This window comes from Podarcis gaigeae (assembly GCF_964106915.1).
Source record: "Podarcis gaigeae genome assembly, chromosome: 12".
Classification (NCBI taxonomy): domain Eukaryota; kingdom Metazoa; phylum Chordata; class Lepidosauria; order Squamata; family Lacertidae; genus Podarcis; species Podarcis gaigeae.
The window spans coordinates 11588171-11613471 of record NC_139688.1 but is presented as its reverse complement, the minus strand read 5'-3'; the positions used below and the strand labels follow the sequence as shown (position 1 = coordinate 11613471).

General features: G+C 42.2%; 1 protein-coding gene across 22 annotated transcripts in view; it reads left to right on the top strand.

The window, feature by feature from the left end:
• Positions 1-25301, top strand: part of KMT2C (lysine methyltransferase 2C) — a 151828-nt gene that overhangs the window by 116831 nt on the left and 9696 nt on the right. For 19 of the 22 annotated variants that reach the window (XM_083704439.1, XM_083704435.1, XM_083704434.1 and 16 more), the window contains 17 exons: positions 135-2168; positions 2861-3165; positions 3974-5760; positions 7677-7788; positions 8179-8257; positions 8704-8767; positions 9431-9663; positions 11875-13557; positions 15703-15915; positions 17994-18158; positions 19822-19963; positions 20384-20531; positions 21015-21193; positions 21301-21437; positions 22189-22441; positions 22901-23040; positions 24981-25088. In XM_083704439.1, the coding sequence (XP_083560565.1) occupies positions 135-2168; positions 2861-3165; positions 3974-5760; positions 7677-7788; positions 8179-8257; positions 8704-8767; positions 9431-9663; positions 11875-13557; positions 15703-15915; positions 17994-18158; positions 19822-19963; positions 20384-20531; positions 21015-21193; positions 21301-21437; positions 22189-22441; positions 22901-23040; positions 24981-25088 (7782 nt within the window). The remainder of the gene's footprint in view (positions 1-134; positions 2169-2860; positions 3166-3973; positions 5761-7676; positions 7789-8178; positions 8258-8703; positions 8768-9430; positions 9664-11874; positions 13558-15702; positions 15916-17993; positions 18159-19821; positions 19964-20383; positions 20532-21014; positions 21194-21300; positions 21438-22188; positions 22442-22900; positions 23041-24980; positions 25089-25301) is intronic. The other 3 variants (XM_083704423.1, XM_083704422.1, XM_083704433.1) reach the window with 3 other exon arrangements.

Below are 25301 nucleotides of genomic sequence, written 5' to 3'. Positions count from 1 at the left end.
AGAAATAATTGGCCCCATATCCTTAATTTGTTGGAACTTTTCAAATGACCTTAAAATGTGCTTATGAATTCTTCACTATTGTTTGATTTCCTGATAGTTATAATGCAACCTGGTTTTTTCCTTTCCTAAAACAGCAAATGCGTCAGAAAAGTAAACAGCAAGCTAAAATTGAAGCAACACAGAAACTTGAGCAAGTGAAAAATGAGCAGCAGCAACAGCAGCAACTGCAACAACAACTTGGGTCACAGCAGCTTTTGAACCAGTCAGGTTCAGACACACCTAGTAGTGGGATTCAAAGTCCTTTAACCCCTCAGACTGGCAATGGAAGTATGTCTCCTGCACAGCAGACATTATATACAAAACAGGTTCCTGGTACCCCTACTTCTACACCTTCTGATGTTTTCTTAAAGCCACAGGCCCCACCTCCACCTGCAGCACCAAATAGAATGCCTGTTCAAGATGCACATTGCCAGGCACCATCACAACAGATGTTTCCCCCTTGCTCCTCTACCAGACCACCTTCTCCTGTTGACCCTTATGCAAAAATGGTGGGAACTCCTAGGCCACCACCTGTTAACCAAAATCAAAACTTTGTCAGAATAAATTCTGTTACATCAGTAGATATCTGTCCACCCCCTTCACCCCTATCCAGGCCAGCTCCGGCATCTGAATCAACAGGGAGCAGGCCATCACCTGTCAGAGATTCATGTTCTTTGTCTCCAGTCAACAGTGACCCTTATGCAAAAGCTCCAGATACACCCAGGCCTACAATGGGAACGGAACCTTTCTCCAAACCTTTGGGAATATCAAGATCACCTTTAATTTCTGAACAACCAGGGAAAGCATCTTTATCAGTGGCAAACAGCGACCCCTTTGCTAAACCACCTCCAAGAACAGATACGTTTCAAAGGCCCCGGATGTCTCCTGCTGACTCATATGCACGCCCACCATTGACTCCCATTCCTGCTGTTGAGGGAAGTCCTGGCCCATTTAAAACTCCAATGCGTCCAACTCTGTCCCCACAAGATCCGTATGTTTCAATGCCACCAACCCCACGGCGCATGTCTGTGGACCCCTATGAACGGCCTGTTTTGACACCAAGGCCAGTAGATAACTTTTCACACAATCCATCTAATGACCCATATAGTCAGCCTCCTCTGACTCCACATCCAGCAATAAAAGAGACTTTTGCCCACCCACAAAGAGTAGTGCGGAACCAGGGTGATTCTTTTTCTCAGTCTGGAACTATTTCAAGGGCAATTGCTCAGGACCCTTATGCCCAGCCTCCGGGTACTCCTCGGCCTGTCACAGACCCCTACGCCCAGCCTCCGGGTACCCCTCGGCCTGTCGCAGACCCCTACGCCCAGCCTCCGGGTACCCCTCGGCCTGTCACAGATCCCTACGCCCAGCCTCCGGGTACTCCTCGGCCTGTCGCAGACCCCTACGCCCAGCCTCCGGGTACCCCTCGGCCTGTCTCAGATCCCTACGCCCAGCCTCCAGGTACTCCTCGGCCAGTTGCAGACCCTTATGCCCAGCCTCCGGGTACTCCTCGCCCCACTGCTGTTGACCCATACATGCATCAGCCACTCACACCAAGACCTGCACAGACTGGAGACTTATTTGCTCAGGTTTCAGCTAATCAAAGGCATTCTGATCCATATGCCCAACCTCCAGGTACACCAAGGCCGGTTAGTAGTGATCCATATTCTCAACCACCAGCAACACCAAGGCCTGGAATTCCAGAACCTTACAGTAGACCAGCCCTAATGTCAAATCGTGATCCTTATCTGCAGGCATCACAGAACAGGACCTTACCTGGGACATTTGTAAGGCCATCAGATCCGTGTTCTCAGCCTCCAAAGCTATTGGGATCTGCTGCGACAGATTCTTTTAGCCATGCTTCAACAGCACCACCTTGTGATCCTTATGATCAACCTCCAATGACTCCAAGACCTCAGCCAGAAACTTTTGGAACCGCTCAGCTTCCCCACGATGTTGCAGATCAGCCAAGATCTGGATCAGAGGGGAACTTGGGCTCATCTGCAAACTCTTCCATGAGCTTGCAGGGAAAACAGTTCCCCCAAGCTTCTCCTGGCCCAGTACCAACAGCTGGAGCAACAAATACGCAGACCACAATGTCTCAGGCAGATGCAGAAAAAATAAGACAAGTGAGTTTACAGTTGTTGAATAACGTGCTTGTGAAAACCATGAGACGCCAGAGTTGATAGAACTTATCAATTGTGGCTGTGTTGTATCAGTAAATCATTTCTTTTATACTATAAGATGCAGGTATTTTGTATTCTGTAGCAGTAGTCTTATCATCAGTATCAGGCCTTTAACACTGTCTGTATCCTAGTGAAACCACTTCAGGGTTTACTGGTGACTACAAAGCCCTGAACAACATAGAACTGAGATACCTGAAGGAACATGTATTCCTTTATTTTCCTTCCTCTGCTTTAAGAACTGCCAGGGAGGCCCTTCTGCTTGTCCCATCTCTTGAGGGGTACTCAGTTACACAAAATAGGATCTTCTCGGTGGTGACACCCCAATTGTAGAAAAATCTCCCCCTTGAAATAATGGCTGGTGCAGACATTGTTTAGTGTTTTTAGCACCAGCCAAAAGCTCATCTCTTCCTTCAGGCTTCTGATGCAGAGAGGGGAACTGATTTTGTGGTATTAATACTGGAAGGAGATATGTGTTACTTATGTGCTTTTTCTATGTTCTTCTAATGTTTTATTTACTGTTTGTTCTGTTTTGATGTTTCATTATGTATATAACCTGTCCTGGGATCGCTTGCTGATGAAGGGTGGGATAAGAATGAAATAAATAAATGAGCTGAATTGTTTTTGTTCCCTGTCAGCGCCAGAAATTACGTGAGATTATTCTGCAGCAGCAGCAACAAAAGAAGAATGCAATCCGTCAAGAGAAAATGCCACAAGAGCCTACCACAGCACCTCATGCAGGATCTACTCAACCATGGCAGCAGCAAGAAAATCTGAACCAGATTTTTAACAGACCTCCTCCTCCATATCCTGGGAATATTAGGTCAGCCATTGTCCCTCCCAGCGGACTGAGGTTCACAGGATTTCCCATCGATGGGCAGTTTAATAGACCCCAATTTCCAGGAGATATGGGTGGAATGGCAATGAGACCTCATGGAATTAGGTATACTTCTTGATTACTTCATCATAAAATATGTCGGCATTTAATAAATTTGTGGGTTCTTTATCTATATGTTTTAAGTGTTGCTTATATTAAGTGACCCTTTTAAAATGTTCTGGTTTAAAATTATATCTGAATGTAATGCTGCACATACATTAAAGGCTACACTCAATCACTTTAGATTGAATTCATGACCCTTTTATTGAACCTGATGAACATTTGCTTTTCTGTGAAAAACACTGAAGCAGGGGCAAAAATATGTAACCTCTTCAAGTAAGTGATCTTGTTTAGTATCCTTAATTTCAAAATTGTTCTACAAGTAGGTTTAAATTCTTTAGTGCAAAATATATGACAGAACAGAGGTATGTTCCGGGCAGTAATGAGGCTCTATTGAGACTGTAGGTTTAAGGGCAGACTATAAATAATATATTGCAAACTTGTATTTCCTTATCGCAGTAAATGCTTGTTTAGCCCAGATAATACATGGATTAGCCTGAAACTTGATTTTTTTCACTTGTTTTTCTTGATTATTTCAGTAGTTATGTAAATTGCCTTAATTTAAACCAGTCCACTCTGTTTTGACACCTACTCTGGATTTCATCAAAATATGAAGATAAGCATGTATTGCTACTTTAGATGTAATGAACATCTAGTCCAATAATTTGTTTCAGTAACATCCAGTCAGAATGTAAATTGGCTGCCAAAGGTGTCACATCAGTTTATTCAAAAGATATAATATCCCACAAAATTGATTTGTTGTGTAAACTTTCTACAATGTGCAATCCAAGTCAACCAAATATTTTTTCCCCAGATTTGGTTTTTCTGGAGGTGGTCATGGTCCTCCACCATGTCAAGAACGTTTCCTTGGGCCTCCCCAGCAAATGCAACGTGCTGGAGTTCCACCACAACTCAGAAGATCAATTGACATGCCTAGACTCCCTAACAAGCCACAAATGGGCAACCCTATTGGACTCTCACAGCATTTCCCACCACAAGGTATTCAGGTTCAACAGCACAACATCATGGGGCAGGCATTTATTGAGCTCTGTCACAGAGCACCCGAAGGCAGGCCAAGACTTCCTTTTAATTCCTCGTCAGCTGTTACAAATACAGTCCCCCAGCATCAACAACATACAGGATTTGTACCTAGACAGGACTGTCAAGGCCCAAGACACCTAGAGCCCACAAGACGTAATTCTCAAAGCCTAAACAATCCATTGCATGTGGCAACGGGTTTGGAGCATTTACCGCCAGGTCAGCAAGCTATAGTGAATCCCAACCACCCCCCTGTATTAGTCATGTGTTCTTTAGGTCATCCACCAGTTAATGATGCTTTTTCAGGAGGTTCTTTGCCAGCAACAACACCTACTGAGGCAGCAAGTGACTTACAGATTCCCAACCAACCCACTGATGGGTTAGAAGAAAAGCTTGATCCTGATGACTCCTCTGTAAAAGATTTAGATGTCAAGGACCTTGAGGGTGTTGAGGTTAAAGATTTAGTTGACGAGGACCTTGAAAATCTAAATCTAGACCCAGAAGATGGCAAAGGAGATGAACTGGACACATTAGATAATCTTGAAACAAATGATCGCCACCTTGATTACCTCCTAAGATCAGGCGAATTTGACATAATTGCCTACACTGATCCAGACCACGATTTGGGTGACAAAAAAGGTATGTTTAGTGAGGAGCTAGATCTTAATGTCCCCATAGATGAAATACAAGGCAAAGCAGAAGATACTCAGCAAAAGCATCAGGATGAGAAAGCTGCCACTCCTGCAGCATCGTCTCCTCAGAAAAAAACTGCTGAAGTCAGTGAAATTAAAACAGAAGTTATGTCTCCAAACACGTTAGAAGAAACTAAATCTGAAAGTGAAAAAAGAGATGTAAGTGTGGCATCCTCCGGCGCTCAGTTTATGACTGAAACAGAGTTACATGATGGAGAGGCAACATCTGTGATGCCCCGTAATGTGGAATTACCTGGCAAAACAAATATGAATGAGGAAATCACTGTGCCCAGCCCAGATACTGTTCCGGGCCCTGCTCCAACATCAGCTCAAGGTTCTTGCAATATCTCTGGATCCACTCCTGTTCTTACAAGTTTGTTAGCTAATGAGAATTCAGAAAACCCTGATGTCGGGCCTCTGGGCTCTCCGCCTAATCCACAGCCAGCAGCACAAATCAACCCTCTTTCAAGTATGCCACAAACTTTAATGACATCTGCTGGTCAAGCCATGGAAAATACTGTACCTAATGTGAACATGGTTCCACAAATAAGCCATAACTTCTCACAAGGGACAGCGGTAAATCCAGCCTTTATTCCTGGCCAGACAGCTAATAGCTTTGGGGCAGTGCAGCCTGGTAATCAAACTGTGCCTGCTGTGAATCGACCCGGCCCCAGTGGTATGCCTGGGCCACAGCCGATGATGCTTCCACAAACATTAGCCCAGCAGCAAAATCGAGAGAGGCCTCTTCTGCTAGAAGAACAGCCTCTTCTGCTGCAAGATCTTCTGGATCAAGAAAGGCAAGAGCAGCAGCAGCAGCGACAGATGCAAGCCATGATTCGCCAGCGTTCAGAGCCATTTTTCCCCAACATTGGTATGTCTTTGTTTTTTCTTTGATAATGCTAAGTGCGATAGAAACCAACAACCATATACCGTATTTTTCAGTGTATAACACACCCCCACCCCCACCCCTGTGTATAAGACGCCCCCTATTTTGGGCGACTCAAAATTAAGAAAATACACTCAGCACTATCCATGTATAACATGACCCCAATTTTTAAACTTTATTTTAGCATAAAAAACCTAGTCTTACACATGGTAAAGTACGGTATGAATACTCGGAATGTCCACCATTTGATAAAATTATTATCTCTATTGTGTTTTCTAATTTGTTTAATCTGTATGTAGAAAAAAAGAAAATAGAAATTGGAATAGGTCCGAGAGGTTTTCTGTTCCTGCAGGGAAAGTGTGTATTTGGAATCCAATAGACATAGCTTGCTGAGCAGCTGAAATATTCATCTGGTGCCTAGCTTGAAACAATGCTGTCAACTTCAATTGAATTTTGGGGGTGGGGGGCTGCCAGTCCATTTTTACTGGCCCTCCTAGTTTAAGAAGGAGGAATATGAGTGGGAATTTGAGTGAGAAGTAAAGGCGAAGGGAATAATTTGGGACAAGGTGCAGCATTTAAAGTGTCTTCCACAAGGGGAAGAGCAAATATGTTTCTTCATTCTGCCAAACTCTGTTTATGTTCTTTATTTGCATTGCATTCAAGTGTGTGTGTGTGTGTGTGTGTGTGTTTCTGTTCAAGTGGATTGGGCAAGCAGGTGCACATCAGATACTCTGCCACTCCTTATAACCACATTCCCCAGTGGTATATTCTGTTTCCAAACTCCAGTTAATATGTTAATATTCTTATTGTCATTGTATATTCTTTGTTTTGGATTCAGAGCATGGTATAACATGCTCTGCAGGTGTGAGAATGGCAAAAATTTACCTTTGCTATTCTCATAAAGCCAAGAATGTCATGTCAGCAAGTCAGTTAGGGAGAGATCACTGCTCCAGCTCTCACTTCAATTTATTGAAATTTGTATAAATTGTGAGCTTACTCAGTTGAAGCAAGCCAGTAAAAGGAAATCCTTGATGAAAGACTCTGTCATGAAGGCGACAGGTAGAGTAAAAACCTCAAAACAAATACAAGGGTGGGTGAAAGCAATCTACAGTGGTGCCCCGCAAGACGAACGCCTCGCAAGACGGAAAACCCGCTAGACGAAAGGGTTTTCCGTTTTGGAGGCGCTTCGCAAAACGAATTTCCCTATGGGCTTGCTTCGCAAGACGAAAATGTCTTGCAAGTTCCTGCGGGGTTTTTTCCCTTTTTTCCCCTTTTCTTAAGCCGTTAAGCCGCTTATCAGCTGATCCGCTGATAAGCCGCTTATCAGCTGATCCGCTAAAAGCCGCTAAACCGCTAATAGCGCTAATCCGCTAAACTGTCAATGGGCTTGCTTCGCAAGACGAAAAAAAGGCTATACGAAGAGCCTCACGGAACGGATTAATTTCGTCTTGCGAGGCACCACTGTACACAGTCCATTACCAAGGCATCCCTCCCTCTCTCCCTCCAGCAATATGGTTACTTCTCTTGCAAACAAGGTATTATGCTGCTGGCACTAGCTCAGAGCTGGTATAAAGAGGGAAAATGGCACCTAAGAGAACTGCTTCCATCTAAAACATTCTCTATGATGCCCATCAGCATTCTAGCATCAATCTATTAGAGTCACCCTGTCTTAATATAGTTTGAACCAATTATTAAGTGTGAATTTCTAAAAGATCTATAGTAACCACAGTAAATTGCCTTTAAAAATAATTAAAACACCACTGGACCAAGTTTTTCTGTCATAATTATGAAACTTAAAAATGAGCCTCAACAGGTTAGCAATGGTGAACAAATGATATGCTTATCCACACTGGCTATTTTATATAATAAATACTTATTCTTCTTAAATTTTGGTTTCATAGATTTTGATGCAATCACTGACCCTATAATGAAAGCGAAAATGGTGGCTCTGAAAGGGATCAATAAAGTAATGGCACAGAACAATATGGGTATGCCACAAATGGTCATGAACAGGTAGGCAAAGATTGTGACTATTTTAGCTTCTCTTAGATATCAGCATGAGTTTCTGCTCACTGAAATTTCAGGTTATTCTGATAGCTGTTACCTTCCTTGGGAGATTAGCAAAGTAAATTTTAGCGTTAATTTTACCATTAATCATTAATTTCCTATTTTGTGATTCATGTCATACACACAAACAGCTGTATTCCTCTGCACATAGCAATAACTCTGTGGTATGCAGAAAAGGGCAGGGGCTGGGAAGGTGAAGCAGCAGACTGTGCATGCCCAGGAGCACAATGTTTCCCTTCTGAGATTAGTTTATATCAAAATCTCATATTATTAACACTTCATTAATTTTAGCTGTAAAAACAAATCCAAAATGTGATTTTATTTACCCATTACTAGATTTGCCTTTATGGGTCAGGCAGTGCCAGGAGTGCCAAGTGGTGAAAGCCAGAATCTTGTTCAGCAAGCAATCACACAGGTAACGTGTCCTGAAATTTGAAGTAAAGCAGATTTTCGTAAGTGGAATTGTGGTCTAAAAGCTGATGTGCTATAATGGATAGAGTATTCAGACAAACCTGCATCCATATCCACAGCCACTAATGTTTTCATGAGTTGAGTAAGTCTCTGGATTGAAATCCTAGACATTTGAATTGTTGTCCTTACCTGAGATGAGCAGGTGAATTGCACTGTTACACCTTATTGCAATGATCGTCTCTTTGTCAGAGGAGCTCATCATCCCACAAGGGAAGCAGGATGTTTTCTGGACTGGGTCCATAACTATGCCACAACCTATAACCCAAACCCAGTAGCAGCAGCCTCTTGACCACGTGTTGAATGTAGCACAGATTCCCATTCCTCACAGCTTCAGAGCAACTGTAAAACAGAATTTTGTTTAACGCACTCTGTTTCCCCCCCACTTTCAAGGATGGAAACCTAACACCGCAGATGTCTAGGCCCAACCCTCCAAATTTTGGTCCTGGTTTTGTAAGTAAGTATAGAACTCTCATAAACTGATATTAGACTTTGAAGCCAACTCCATGGGCACATATTATATTTCAGAATACACACAGCTTATTCACAAGCCTTTTCAAAGATAATAATTGAATTATGACACAATTAACTGAAATATTCTGAGCCAGTGCATAGTAAGCTTTTGAAATGTGACAACTATCGAACTTATAAAAAGTGGAAAAACCAGTTGCAGAAACATCTCAGAATAACTAGCATTGCTTAGATGATAATAATATTAGGGTAATAATGACTAACCTGACATTCATTTTCATATGTATTTTATATAAACCTATTTTTTAAAAGGGGGGGGGAGATTTTGTAGCCCCATTGTCAGTTTCAAAGGGGTAGCACTTGATTTCTTGGTTAGGTTAAGAAAAGATTGGCCTTAAATTCTGCCTTGAAGGATGTTAATGCATACTTGCATGCTCCAGATTTTATTGATGCTTTACATCCTCTTTTCTTATTTTATTCAAAATAATTTATTTTTTCTCTATTACAAAAAGAGAATGGTGTTAATACTTGGTGTGGGGGGCTGATATGAAAGAAAATCCCTTCTTTTTGAAATCAGTTTGAAAATGAGATTTGTGAAAGTTTGCAAAACCTATGTTAAGAAAATTGATTTGTTGTGTTTTATCCTTAGATGATTCACACAGAAAGCAATATGAAGAATGGCTACAAGAAACACAGCAGCTTCTTCAGATGCAGCAGAAATTCCTTGAAGAACAAATTGGAGCACACAGAAAATCAAAAAAGGCACTATCTGCAAAACAGCGCACTGCAAAGAAAGCTGGTCGAGAATTCCCAGAGGAAGATGCGGAGCAGCTTAAGCATGTTACTGAGCAGCAGAGTATGGTTCAAAAACAACTTGAACAGGTGAGAGTTTATCAATAACTAAATTGCAAGTGTTCCAATAGCATTTTTTATAAAGAAACAAAAATATAAGATTCAGAGCCACATAAGTATTTTTAGATTTTCACATACTCCTGAATTATTGTCCCCTGTCAATGCTATCATTTTTGAACAGGTTAGAGCAGGTTGTGGTATTCCCAAAATTTAAACCTGGTCTAGTCTAACCTTTGACTTGATTTTGGGACAAAAATGGTCTTGGCTGCCCAGGGGCCTGGCCTGTGCCACAGAGCAGACAGAACAAATGCAACCATGTTGTTTCTCCTGGACCCCTCAGCAACATTTGATACCATCATCTATAGTACTCTTCTGGATAGCCTCTCTGGAATGAACTTGAAGATATGGTGGATTGGGCCTTTTCTGGAGAGGTGGATCCAGCAGGTGCTGCTGAAAGACTTCTGTTTCCCTGTGCTTTTAACATTCACATGGAGTCAGTGAGAGAGGTTATCCAGAGGTTTGGGATGAGTGTAAATAGGTAAATATGAATACATGGGTATAGAGAAAAGCATAGCACACAGCTTTACCTTGCTTTCCCATTTACTACCAGGGAGGTGGTAGAAATCCTGAACAGGTGTCTGCAGGCAGTTCTGGAATGGCAAACAAGCTGAAACATAATCCAGCTAAGATGGTACATTGATCCGGATGCTGGTTTTTAACTGGCTATGAATGGAGTTGCACTCTTTCTGAAGAGTCGGGTCTGCAGTTCAGGGGTTTTCTTGAACCCACTTTAGGTGTTCATAATGGGGCTTAAATAACCACACACAGTAGGGAGAGCATGAATAAACACAATAACTCTGTCCCCCATCTCCGTTGCCCTCCATATGTTCAAGGGTAACTATCTTTAGCAGTGAAGCCTCCTTTACTTGTGGAGACTCCTACTCATTTTGGGACCCTGATTTTCTAGTTGCCCATGAGCTGGGAGCAGAGGGAGTGGAGCTACATCAATGTAATATAGTATAATACATACCAAATTACAGAGTTAAAGACAATCAAATTTATTGTGGCATAAGGTTTCATGGACTAGAGTGCACTTTATCGTGGGCATGAAGTGTTAGCTTCAATTGATAGTAGGCAAAGGTGAATATAGTGGTGCCCTGCAAGACGAATGCCTCGCAAGACGAAAAACCTGCAAGACGAAAGGGTTTTTCGGTTTTTGCGTCGCTTCGCTAGACGATTTTCCCTATGGGTTTGCTTCGCAAGAAGTCCTCCGCTGTCCCGGGACGATTTTAAAATGCTGGCGGGCGACAGCGCTGCCGCCCGCCAGCATTTTAAGATCGCCCGGGACAGCGGAGAAGTCTCCGCTGTCCCGGGAAGGCAGGCGGGGTGGAAGCAAAGACTTTCGCCCCCCGCCGGCCTTCAGAAGAGGTCGGGGGACAGACTGTCCCCGGACCTGGTCTGAAGGCGGTTTCCATAGGAACGCATTGATTGATTTTCAATGCATTCCTATGGGAAACCGTGCTTCGCAAGACAAAAAACTCGCAAGACGAAAAGACTTGCGGAACGAATTAATTTCGTCTTGCGAGGCACCACTGTACATGGGTATAGAGAAAAGCATATTAATTTATATTTCCTCTTGGCTAGCAGGGCTTGTATGCTGGGTGACGGCTCCACCTAACATACCATCCCTGCTAAGCCACAGGAAATCTACACTTCAGGCGGGTCAGTTGTTCTGTTTTCCTTCAGCTTAAGGCGGCCCTGTTCAGGGAAGTTTTTAATATGTAATGCTGTACTGTTTTTAACACTTGATTGGGAGCCGCCCAGAGTGGCTGGGGAAACTCAGCCAGATGGGCGGGGTATAAATAATAAATTATTATTATTATTATTATTACTTCAGCTAGCAGGGATGGTAAGTTAGGTAGAGCCATAACCCAACATACCAGCCCTGCTAAGCTGAAAGAAATCTACCCTTCAGGTGTGCCAGTCATTCTTTTCTTTGCAGCTCAAATGTAGACAATATAAGGGAAAAGAGTGAATTTATATATCACAGAAATGAATATCAGTTAACTAATTTAAAAAAAAATTAAAGAAAGTTTGTAAAATGTTGTGCCCAGTATTTTCTTAAATATTTTTTCATTGCTTATATGTATTAAGGTTTGTTTTTTTCACAGAAGTCTCCAGCTTAAGAAACAGAAAATGTACTTTTATCGGACATCACTTAATAACCTGCTTACATTGTAGATACGAAAGCAACAGAAAGAGCATGCAGAACTCATTGAAGAATATCGGATTAAACAGCAACAATGTGGAATGGGACCCCATGCAATGATGCCAGGTATGCCTGCTCAGCCTGCAATGGTCACAGGAGGATCTCCACCAGCAGTGGGTCAGCAGAGTTTCCCAATGGTATCTCAACAGCTTCAGCATCAACAGCATTCCATAGTTGTTCCTGGACAACCCAATCCACCCAGAATGCCAAGTTTGCCTGGATGGCAACCGCCCAGTGCTGCTTCAGCACACATCCCACACAGTGTACCAAGGATGCAGCCACCAATGGCACAGTTGCCAGTGAATCCTGTTACTCCCACTTCTGTGTCAGCTCCTAGCTCAAATGTGCAGTCAGGGCCACCACCACGTGTAGAGTTTGATGACAACAACCCATTTAGTGAAAGCTTTCAAGAGCGTGAGCGAAAGGAGCGTTTGCGAGAGCAGCAGGAAAGGCAACGGATTCAGCTTATGCAGGAGGTGGATCGGCAGAGAGCTCTGCAGCAGAAAATGGAAATGGAACAGCACAGTACAATGGGCTCAGAATTAAATGCCAGAACTTCTTTGCCTCAAATACCGTTCTTCAATTCAGACCTACCTTGTGATTTCATGCGGCCTCCACGGCCTCTTCAGCAATCTCCACAGCATCAACAGCAGCAGATGGGACCCATTATGCAGCAAGGACCTCTAAACTCCCCACCTCCTTCCAGCTTTCCGCAGTGTAGTGAGCGGCAGCCTGTGGGATCTTCCTCCTTTGTTCCCGATCCTCCCCCACTTCCAGACGGAAGTCCCCCTTTCCATTCTGTGAAGCAGCCGCGTGGAAGCTTTTCACAGTACCAGGTTCGGCCTCAGTTTGCCACTGGTCTGCCTGGAGTTTCTCCTGGAACTGGCAGTGGTCCCCCCTGTGGTCAGGACGCCATGCCCCATGGAACAAACTTTCCTGGAACAAGTCAGTCTCTCATCCAGTTGTATTCTGATATCATTCCAGAGGAGAAGGGCAAAAAGAAAAGAACCAGAAAGAAGAAGAAAGAGGACGATGCTGAGTCAGTAAATACCCCATCAACCCCACATTCAGATATAACTGCACCCCCAACTCCAGTTGTTTCAGACGCTGTCTCCACCCCAACAGTTAGCACGCCTGGTGAACTTCCACGGCATCCAGGAGAATCGGAGGCAGAGGAGCTGCCAGGCTCATCACCTCCAGATGCTGCTGAGAGTCAGTCTTCCTTAGAATTGAAAAGTCAGCTCTCCAGTACTGATTTGCCACAAAACATATTGCCTGAGCAGCCAGGCATGAACCAGGAGACAGACAAGGACAAGACAGAGGCTTCTATGAGCATTCAGGAAATTAATCAGGAAAAGACAAGTGCTGATCAATGCCCTAGTGAAGCTGAGCCTAAGATGGAGAATGAAAATGGCATTAAAGTGGAAGAGGAGAAAGCTACTGTGCAGCCTTCCCCTTCTTTGCAGAATCAGGCACAACCTGACAGTATTCCAGCAGCAAAAGGGGAATCAGGGAATGAACTCCTCAAACACTTGCTTAAGAACAAAAAATCCGCCTCTCTTTTCAAGCAGAAAGCAGAGAGCAGCTTACAGTCAGAAGAGAGTGCTAAGGAGAGCAAATTCGTGGGGAAACGGGATCCGATGGAAGGCAGCATGGTAACCAATTTTTATTATTAACATCCAAACTTAGAGGGTATTGGAAATGATGCAGCATTGTGTATTTATTGTAAATTTATCGTAAATTTAAAATAGCCCAGCCGCTAAGGATATGCCCTTAAAAAAAAACAAAGGCAGTACTGGTTGAACATGTTCCTCCTTCACAATGTTCTGTATATGGGCTTTCACCCCCTCTAGAGGTCATCAAGTAAAGTAGGAAATGGAGAAGCATGATTCAAAGGCAAACTCCACAGCCTTTGAATACATAGTTGCAGCATCCCAGCCTTTACAAGTGACAAATATACAGAGCTACTCGCAAGCACCTGTTTTAGTGAATATCCAGTGTAGATGTGAGGTGAAGCTTAAGATTATATGGAAAATTATAAACCTCAGTTTTCCTTTGACGTGCTGGATTATGGTCCCTGAACAGATACTATCATAAAGCAGTCATTTGTTTATATTAGATAAGGAACGGCAAAAGTTTTTCTAGCACTTGAGTCACACACTTACTCAAAATAAGTTAGTTTGAGCAGAGTAATAAACTAGTGATATTCATTGATGAAGATATTCTGCACCTTAGAAAGAATAACTATAGTCATGCTGAACACTGAATAATATATTTTGTCAGCCAATTTAGTAATTCATAGCTAACATATCTTCCAGGGAGTCACTCTTGTACATTCATAAACTCTTGTGCCTCCCAGAGGGAAACCTGCTGTTGTGAACTGATAATTGCACAATATTCTAGAAAACTGGATAAAACCAGTGCTTGGAAGGTTTTGCTGCCATTAGCACTCTGTTTGTATGTAAATAAACTATACAGATCATTTTAAAATGGCTTTTGTATTCAAACTTAAAAGCTATAATTTTTAATGACAGTGATTCTTGGTTTGACATTATTGGAATCTAAGATCAGAGAGCTTATTTGTGTCTGTGAAATATTAGTGTAGAATGCTGGAGTTCTGATTTCATTAGGTGTGTATGCTTTGTCATTATTGCAGCCTGTCAAGAGACTCTGGACATTGTTAAGCAAAACAACATGTTAACAAAAATACTAGGGCAGGAAGGAATCACATAGAAAGGGTGGCATTTCTCTAGCATGGGTGCAATTATATACTTCTAAACTTCTGTTTCTCTTCACCCTCCTAAAATCATTAATGTCACTGGTAATTGTAGTGTTTTCTTTTTTATTGTTGTTTAGCTTTTTCTAAAAGTGAGGGGGGTGTCTGTACGTCAAAGAGTTATGATTTCTGCATGTTTTCCATATATTTATCATTTAAATTTGGGCAGTAACAAAAATGCATTCAAACCTATACATAAAATAGGAAGAAAAATATCTGCAACATTTGTGAGTCTCTGTCCACCTTCTCCTTCAGTACTGCTTTTTAAAGATCCAGGGTAGGATGGGTATTGCCAAAAGGAAAGGGAGATGTGCAATTGATAAGCTATGTTTCAGGAGCCTGTAACCTTGCACCTGGGACAAATACCCCCACCAGTATTCCTGCTAGGAACTACTGTAAGCAGAGCTACAGCAAGGCTATATGAGTATGCAGATTTAAGTGATTATGCGACATTGGCATCCAATAGACCAGTCCTCTCCCTTTCCTCATATCAGACCCCTTCTTGAAGGCTGAAGGGAAGCAGGCTGGGTGCCTGATTAAAGAGTGCTGCTGAGATAGCAAAGATATATGGAGGCAGAAAAAAGCAGGTGGTTTGGAAAGTCACTTTAGAGTAAGCAGGAGCTAAAGTAATGAAAGGTGTAGCAATATCAGCTTGGGGCCCAGGAAATGAGGAAGGAAGGCGGTGTTTAAAGGGAGTAGCTGAGGTGACAAAGCATAAGGGAAAGGGGCAGGTGAGGCACCAGACAGTGTTAAAAATATGGTGGAAACTTGGGATTTTAGAGACAAGGATGGGCAAAACCTTCTTGGAACAGGGGAGGAAAGATGCAGTTGCCTCCATGCTCATCTTCATAGTCATGTTCTTACCGTTTGGTGGGTGTCTTGCTTGTTATAGATAATAAACTAATAAAGTAATGCTAAATGTATAGTAGCATTATATGTTGCTTTTTACAAATACAAAACAAAATGTTCAACTAAGTGATTTGAACTGATATATCTTTATCATTTCCCTCCCGCCCCCCATAAGCAATCATTAGGGAATCCATTGCAGGGTACATTTGGCTGTGGTAACAGCCAGCTTCAGAGAGCAGATTTAGGACATGAAATGAAAAAACAACGAAATAAACGAACTCAGAGGGCGGGTGAGAAGGCAGCACCTCGATCTAAGAAGAGAAAAAAAGAGGAAGAGGAAAAGCATGCTATTTATCCTAACACTGAAACATTTATGCAGTTAAAACAGGTGAGCACTGAAGGGGTAAAGAACTTAAAAGACTGAAGATATATTATGTCACTGACTATACTGAGCAAGGTGGTCACATCCAGCACCATAATGTTTAGTTTTTTTTTAGTATGCTTGTTTATTCACAGTAGTTAATAATCTAGAAATGCACGTATTTACATTTTTAAGTGCACTTAATATTTGCCTACAATCCACATCTAGCTTTATTGTGATGCATGATGGTGCTGACATATTTGACTTCTTGCCCCTTGCAACATAATGTCAGTGTTTTAGGGATTGCTTAGGGAGTGTTGATGAAAAAATGCAGCCAGGATCATGGAGAAGAAAGCAAGGAGACTGAGAAATGGGAAAGTGAAAGACGCTTGGTAAAGGCATAGGGCTAATGCATAAAAGACGAAGAAAGTGTCTGTTGGAAGGTAGGTAAAAATAATAAGGCTTGGAGGTGAGACAGAAGAGGCAGAACTATTGCAACTTTCCAAATCATCATGAAAACATCTTTCTTTCTTTTTTACGCAATAAGCTTTTAAAACAATGTGTGTGGTGTTCATTTATCATTAAGATAGAAGGTTGGGAAGCAGTTGCAGTGCTCCACGGTTGGAGAGCCACTGTCCTGATGGTGTTAGTTTATTTTATTTGAGAGCAAAGTCTGCGAGCAAAAATGTATTGGTAAAGCCTGCTTACCTCCTGGGAAGAGTGCATGAAAGGATGTAATTCCATACCTTAACCTGAGTCAGCAAAGTGATGCAGCATCAAAAAAGCTAAAGCAATTCAGAAGTATAGTTTCTAGATCAAGGGAGGTAGTAGCACCAATCTATTCTGCCTTGGTCAGCCCCCCAGTTCTGGGCGCCACAATTTAAGAAGGATATTGACAATCTGGAATGTGTGCAGAAGAGGACAGCCAAAATTATCAAGGGTCTGGGAACCAATCCTTATAATGAACAGTTGAAGGAGCTGGGTATGTTTGGCTTGGAGGAGACTAAAAGGAGATATGATAGTCATCTTCAGATATCAGAAGGGCTGTCACAGGGAAGGTGGAGCAAGCTTGTTTTCTTCTCCTTTGAAGGGTAGGAGACAAATCAATGCTTTGACTACTGCAATGCGCTCTACGTGGCGCTACCTTTGAAGGTGACTCGGGAACTGCAATTAATCCAGAATGCGGCAGCCAGACTGGTGACTGGGAGTGGCCGCCGAGACCATATAACACCATTCCTGAGAGATCTGCATTGGCTCCCAGTACGTTTCCGAGCACAATTCAAAGTGTTGGTGCTGACCTTTAAAGCCCTAAATGGCCTCGGTCCTGTATACCTGAAGGAGCGTCTCCTCCCCCATCCTTCAACCCAGACACTGAGGTCCAGCGCCGAGGGCCTTCTGGCAGTTCCTTCACTGCGAGAAGCCAGGTTACAGGGAACCAGGAAGAGGGCCTTCTCGGTAGTGGCACCCGCCCTGTGGAACGCCCTCCCATCAAATGTCAAGGCAATAAGCAGCTATCTTACTTTTAAAAGACATATGAAGGCAGCCCTGTTTAGGAAAGTTTTTAATGTTTAATGCTGTACTGTGTTTTTAAAATTTGATTGGGAGCCGCCCAGAGTGGCTGGGGAAACGCAGCCAGATGGGCAGGGTATAAATAAATTATTATTATTATTATTATTATTATTATTATTATTATTATTAAAAAAATTACAAGAAAAGAGATTCTGACTAAGCATTAGGAAGAACTCTGTTCAACCATGGAACCGACTACCATGGAAGGTGGTGGACTCTCCTTCATTGGAGGTTTTTAAATAGAGGTTGGATGGCAGTCTATCAGGGATTCCTTTAGCTGTGATTCCTGTATTGCAGGAAGTTGGACTAGGTGACCTTTGAGTTCCTTCCAACTCTACATTTCTGTGATTCTGTCTGAAGTCCTTTATGTAAAGTACTTGAAGGACTAACCTCAAGGCTAGTGTTCAATAAATGAGTTTTTAAAAAACCTTGGGCTTCTAATGGTTACAGTCATCTTAGTGTAATTGAGTGGAAATTTACAGTTCATTGTTGCATATTGCTAGTGAAAAATAATTACTACTCATCTTTTCCTACAGCAACTCTCTTTGCTGCCTCTAATGGAGCCGATAATTGGAGTGAGTTTTGCCCACTTTCTTCCTTATGGCAGTGGCCATCTGAATAGTGGAAATCGCCTTTTGGGAAGCTTTGGTAGTGCAACGCTTGACGGGGTATCAGATTACTATTCTCAGCTAATCTACAAGGTGTATTTTTTTTCTACATAGATTCTCCAAATGTTCTATACGAAACAAAACATTGGGATCCAGCAGTAATTATACCATGGTGTTTCATGAGACATACTGGATTTTAAAAGATTTCATTTTTCTTGTTCTCCCATTGCCAACTTTATTATTGTTCTTCCTCACTGGAAAGTGGTGAGGCATATTTAAAACAGAATTCTGCTTCTGCAACGGGACTTCCCCTCCCACACTGGCAGACACGGGGGTGGGGGGGGCGCAGTTCTGATGCAGAAGTGGAAGTCTACTGCCGTAGTGGAACCACAGCATTGGATGTGACCCATTACTCACACTGTAAATATTTTTTATTCTATCTTTTCAAACTGATCCAATTGTGAAGGTTGTAATCCTAACCTTTAAAGTTACTTTTTAAACAAAATTCCCAGTGCAATGCAAACACAGAATAATTTGAAGTCATAAAGGACTGTTAATTTGAAGGATAGTGTCTGTCCTTCCTTTCTTGTATGTATCACTCCATTTATTAGAGACAGAAAACTGCCTTAAACTGAGTCAGACCATTGGTCCATCTAGCTCAGCACTGTATACACTGAGTGGCAATGGTGCTCCAGGGTTTCAGACAGGGGACGTTCCCAGAGAGGAGATGCCATAAATTGAAATGTAAAGCAGATGCTCTACCACAGGCTTCCTCAACCTCGGCCCTCCAGATGTTTTTGGCCTACAACTCCCATGATCCCTATCTAGCAGGACCAGTGGTCAGGGATGATGGGAATTGTAGTCTCAAAACATCTGGAGGGCCGAGTTTGAGGAAGCCTTTAGATAGGTGGTGACTGATGAGAGGATCTCCTTGGCTATGGTGCATCAGCTTAGCACAAACAGATGAGCATGTGGGCTCCCATAGAGGGGATTGTGGTTGCTTTGCTCCCCACTGGTCCTTCTGTTGTTCTGCGGCCCTGCACTGAACTAAGGCCTGGTTTTACTCAGTGTGTCATCCAAACCCAGGCTTATGGTTAAGTTCTCCTGAACAAACCGTGAGCCATAAACCATGGAGCAAATCTTGCTTACTGCTTGTAGTTAGTCTGGACACAGATAAACCACAAGCCCAGCTGCAGATGACAGGCTAAGGCCAAGCCATGGCTTAGTTCACTGCAGTGCTGCAGCAGAATGAGGTGTTTTTTGTTGTTGTTCCTCCCCAGCCAATCTTCTTGTCCAGAACCCACACACATGTTTATGCTAAGCTGTGGTTCGGCTTAGTGTGATGTGTGAACCAAGCCAGCCACCTCAGTTCAGGCATAACTTCAAACATGACCTGCAAATTATGGCTTGCATTTGCCATGCAAAATCGAAGTTGATCAAAGCTTGCAGTCCTGGTTTGCAGGTCAAATGCTTCGATATAATAGTAAGCTATGGTTTACCCCCAAACCCAGCAACTGACTTCTTATTCTGAGTATCTTATCCTTCCAGATTCATTCTCATAGCACCAAACCAGGTTTTGTGTTGCATCTGAACCAAGCCAGTGTGACTGGTAGATAAACAGGTGCATTATGTATGTGCAGTTGTAAAATAAAAATTATGTGCATTCTGTTGGACCTTTTGTACGTAAGATACATAACTTACCACGTACCAGATAAACTTGCTGAAAGCTAACTTTAAATTATTTCCCCTTTTGCAGCAGAATAACTTGAGTAACCCTCCCACTCCTCCGGCCTCCCTCCCTCCTACACCTCCACCTGTGACTTGCCAAAAAATGGTAAATGGATTTGCAACCACTGAAGAACTTGCTACAAAGGCTGGAATGCTTGGAGGGCATGATGGTAAGTTTTCACATGTATGCCAGAGTATACATTTTCAGTTTTCAGATTGTCTGAAAATCATTTACTTACTTTTTTCAGATTTGAAATCCACTTTACAGCAGAATGTTTTGACTTTTTGTTATCATTTCTCACAAAATTTATAGGAACAACTTTGATGAACATTTTGTGCATATTCTGTGCTTACATAATGTATACATGGCCAGTATATATTGTTGGTCCTCATAAAGTGGGCATGAGCTTCCCTCATCCTTTCATTTGTTAGAGAATGCTGCAGATTTTCACAACTTCGGCTACTGACTGAAAGTCTAATTAAATGTAAAACAAGGTTGAAGTTAGGATCCATTTTTTGATTCCCCGCCCCCTTTTATAGGTCACTGAATATTTGGGTCATTTGTTTTTCCTGTTCTTGCTGCATTTCAGTTACCAAAGCTCTGGGACCGAAGCAGTTTCAGCTGCCTTTCAGACCACAGGATGATCTGTTAGCCAGAGCCATGGCTCAGGGTCCGAAAAGTGTGGATGTTCCTGCTTCTCTTCCAACCCCACCTCATAACAATCATGAAGAGCTGAGGTAGATATTTTCTCTAATTATTTTTATTTTTAGCTTTGTGTTGGGTATCTGTTATCTTAGGTGCTCCATGATGCTGCTAAATTCTAAATAACCATGTTACTCAGAAGTAAGTCCTATTGAATTCAGGTAAATTGGATCATACATGGCCGATGGTCCTCCAACCTCTGCTTAAAAACTTCAAACAATGGAGAGTCCTCCACCTTCCAAGGGAGTCCATTCCACTGTCAAACAGCTCTTACTGTCAGAGCGTTCTTACTGAGGTTTAGTCGGAATATCCTTCCTTGTAACTTTTGGATCCATTGGATGGGTGCAGGAGAAAACAAGAAGCTTGCTCCACCCTCCATGTGACAGTCCTTAAAATATTTGAAGATGCCTATCATATCATGCCTATCTCCTCTCAGTCTCCTCTTTACCAGGCTAAACATACCCATTTCCACTTTACACATCTATATGTGAAAAACATTTCCAATTATTTTCCCTCAGGGTTCAGGAACCTTGTGATGACAGAGACACTCCTGACAGCTTTGTTCCTTCCTCCTCTCCCGAGAGTGTATTGGGCATGGAAATAAGTAGATACCCTGATCTGTCAGCAGTAAAGGAAGAAATGCCCGAACCTGTTCCATCCCCCATCATTCCAATTCTACCAGCCAGTACTGGAAAAGGTATTGCCAAAATATTTTCTATATGTTTGTACTAATTTCCCCACCGGCATGTTCATGTGCCTCAGTTCCATGCATATTTAATTTTGTATCTCTCCCTTTAACTGAAGGTTCAGAAGAAAAAAGGAATTATATCAAAACAGAGCCTGGTTCTGGCTTCTTTGGCTCTCAGCTTGGTCCTTCTCAAAATGGTCCAAAATCTGGCCTTGTATCCATAGCAATTACTTTACATCCCACAGCTGCAGAGGTAAGGAAATTTCCAGTGAGCTGCATGTATCTGTGACAATGTTGTGCCCCATGTCCTGCAGACGTTATGGCTATTTTATTTGTGTTGCAGTACAACAGTTGTTGTAAACTCTGGTTATTAGTTTCAGTGCCATTTCTTTAAATTGTAAATCTGCACCGAAATACTTCCCACAAACAGTTTTTCGAAGAAAAAGGCACTTATTTAGATTGCGGAGGGCTGGGTTCACAAATTCCCGATTTCCTTGTTTTATCACATGCTCTTTGAAGCAGCTGCTTTCCTTGATTTAATAATAACAACAACAACAACAACAACAACAACAACAACAACAACAACAACAACAACAATAATAATAATAATAATAATAATAATAATAATAATAATAATGGCAGCTTAGGTGCCTTCTTAAAAACAAACAAACAAGGGCTTCTTACTAATGTAATCCCGGCCAATCAGGGATCACGTAGCTAGTGTGTTGATGTTTCGTCATCAGGCAATCAGTCAAATTTACTGTCATTAAGCTGAACAGAAGTGAGCCCAGGAAGCATTGCCCTCAGTCTGCCATTTGGAGTGTGTGCAAATGTGTGACCTGTTTTACATCCCTCCCACCCCAAAACTGGACGAGAGCATTCAGGGGAGGGGGGAGGCTGTTCTGCAAAACATGCACTGCTCTATTTCAGTGCAGACCTCTTTTAAGTATGTGATGAAGAAAAAAGATGCTATGCATTTGTCCTTTTTCCTTTTCCCACTCTAGAATATTGGCAGTGTGGTGGCTGCATTTTCCAATCTTCTGCATGTCAGAATTCCAAACAGTTATGAAGTGAGCAGTGCACCAGATGTCCCATCCTCTCTGGGAATCATGAACTCTCACAGAGCAAATGTAGCCTTTGAGTACAGACAGCACTTGTTACTTCACGGTCCTCAGGCAGGCACTGTAGGGCCTCCTGGACTAACAGGGCCTTACGGACTCAAACAACATAACATGCCATTTCCCCCAAGTGGTAACGGTGAGTAAGGATATATCTTCTTTCGGTTTTGTTAATTGTAGTTGTTTTTTAGAAAAGGTGGCAATGAAGAGTTTACTCCAAGGTGAGAAAATGACACTGTGCTTCATTTTTCTGTCTCCTCAGTAATACGAATCATGTTCTGGTGAGAGTGACTAGGCAAAACCCATACTTGTGGAACGTTGTCCAGCGGCAGATATTTTGTCACATTAAACTGCAATGTAAAAATGTGTAAATAGAAGCACTGTAAAAAGAATAGGGTGGTATGAAGGGGAAGGGCAAAGTAGGACCGCAGTGGTGGAAGGTGTGTTGCTGTGCAACAGTTGTAGGGAAATTGTGCTTTAAAAATGAAATCAGGATAAATTATTTGGAGGAACATGCACGCCCATGTTAATACTTACACTGAAGTAATGCATATGCTCTATTCAGAATGACACTTTGTAACTTGTTGGTGTTCTTAAGTCTTGGCAGGCTATAAGGCACACAGTCCACATGTTGCAGATGGTTCAGGGTTGAGGTCACAGTGGTGCTCTCATTGTAAAGTCGTAGTTCTGGGCAGTGGAGTACGGAAATCCTTCAGTGATCTACCTTTCCTGAAACAGGTACTACTGTGATACCCGTTTGTCTATTATTGTTTTTTGCTTTATAAGGTTAAACTACAAAAAGAGGGGGTCAGGTTGATTCCTACAGTTCATATACTTGACATTGTACAACTATTTAATTCTTACTGTTCTGCATTTTGGAGGTTGGTAGAATTCAGTAGAGATTTCTCTTTCATTAACAAGTGGTCTCTGGCAAGTTAGAAATAACTCAGAAAGCCATTCCAGAGTAATAAGGTTTTATCAGTTGCAGGAGAAGAGAGTTCATAATTTTAAAAAATCTTGCTCTCATTTTATTTCTGTTGTTTCAACAGTTCTATAAAAATAAAGATCCCTAGGGATTCTCTAGCCTGTGAATAAATACCAGAGTGCTTCAAAGTAGAAATTTCAGAAGTCTGCATGCCTCCATACTAGCACCACCAGCCAATTTATCTTTCCTTGAAACTATTCTCGCTACCAAGTAGTTTCGTACAATCAAAATCATATGTAAAATAATGGTAGATTTGGCATGTAACTACAAGCCAACATGCCAGCATTTCTTGTTACAAATATTGCATAGTGAAAGGGCTGTGTGTCTTAAATTAACATTCTGAGGTGCAGTGTGAACTATTTTTTACATCAAGAAACAAATATGCTGTATTTTTCTGTGTATAAGACGATGTTTTTACCTGGGTTTTTTTCAGTCAAAATTTGGGGGTTGTCTTATAAACAGAATGTGGGGAGGGGAGAGAAGCTTGGCTGCTGTCAGGTGACATGGCGGAAAAAGAATGGCACTTTGCTCATGCTCAAAGTCACTCTTTCCCTCTCTGCCGGGAGTGAGCCTGATGCATGGAGCCTAAGCTTCATGAGGCATCCTGTAGAACAGTGGTTCTCAACCTGTGGGTCCCCAGATGTTGTTGGACTACAGTTCCCACCACCCCTGAACTCTGGCCTTGCTAGCTAGGGGTGATGGGAATTGTAGCTCAACAACATCTCGGGACCCACAGCCAGAGAAAGGCTGCTGTCAAAGCTCCTCTAGTGCAGTGCTGGAGAGGACGCCTTGTCACCCTGTGCAGAAGGCTCTGCTCTGCTGCCCCTCCCACCTTCCAAAACTTTGGCCCAACCTTCTCTGCCAAAGTTTGGTGTCGTCAGTGGTGCACTGAAGTTGTTATTTCGGGAGGGGAGCAGTCGGCTCCTCCGGTTCTGGCACCTGCCTGCTTCACCTTGCCTAGTCCACGGAGAGGTGACTGGCATGTGAAAGCCCCTGGATCTACTCCCAGCTACAGCAGCTCTGATCCTGGAACCTGGGCATTGCTGCTGCTGCTGCTGCCACAGTCTCTAGGCAGAGCAGGATTGGGCAGGGTGTGGCTTAGGCTGCGAAGAGCTTGACGGCAACAGACTGACCCCCTCTCTTCTACGTGCCAGCTCATTTTGATCCTGCACACTTTTTGCCTGGGTCTAAAGGTGATCTCCCCAAAAAAGCTCCCCCTGTCACTCTAACTGAAGAAGTGTGCATGCACACGAAAGCTTATACCCAGAACAAACTTAGTTGGTCTCTATGGTGCTACTGGACAATTTCCTTATTATTTTATTTTATTTTATTTTGAAAGAAAGTTGTTTTGTTTGATGTTTCAAATACTGATTTTTTAAATTTTGGGTTAAAAAAAAGGGGGGCTGTCTTATTCATGGGGGGTGTCTTATACACAGAAAAATACGGTATTTCATCAACTCACATTTACGTAATTAGCAAAGTCTTGAGTTATAAACACATTGACATTACTAGCAACATAAGTGAATGCTTTCCCTAGTTCATTCTGAATAGGATTTGTTCTCCAAGATTTTGTATTAACATAAGAAAAGGTTTCTACAAGTAATGGGCAGCTTGGTTTTTCTAATTTACTAAATGTACTAAAAATGAAATTCCCTGAAGTTCATGTTTACGCTCTTTGGCTTATTATTTCCAGGATTCTAGAGAGAAGTCTGAAAGAATGGAGAAAGACATTGTCTTCTGTAGCAACAACTGCTTTGTTCTTTATTCAGCATCCATGCAAGCTAAAAGCTCAGAAAGCAAGGTAATTCCCAGTGCTGCTGCATTAATAAAATACACAATAAATATTAATTGAAATATATACAGTGATTCAGTTTCTTTCAAAATTCTGAAGCTAGATGGAATACTGTATTCTGGTTTTTTTAAAAAAAAATGTTTGCAAGATCCATCTCTAGTGTAAACGAAGAGTAGCTTTCATCTCAGTTAACTCTAGGAGATTAAATCAGTACCTGTCCCA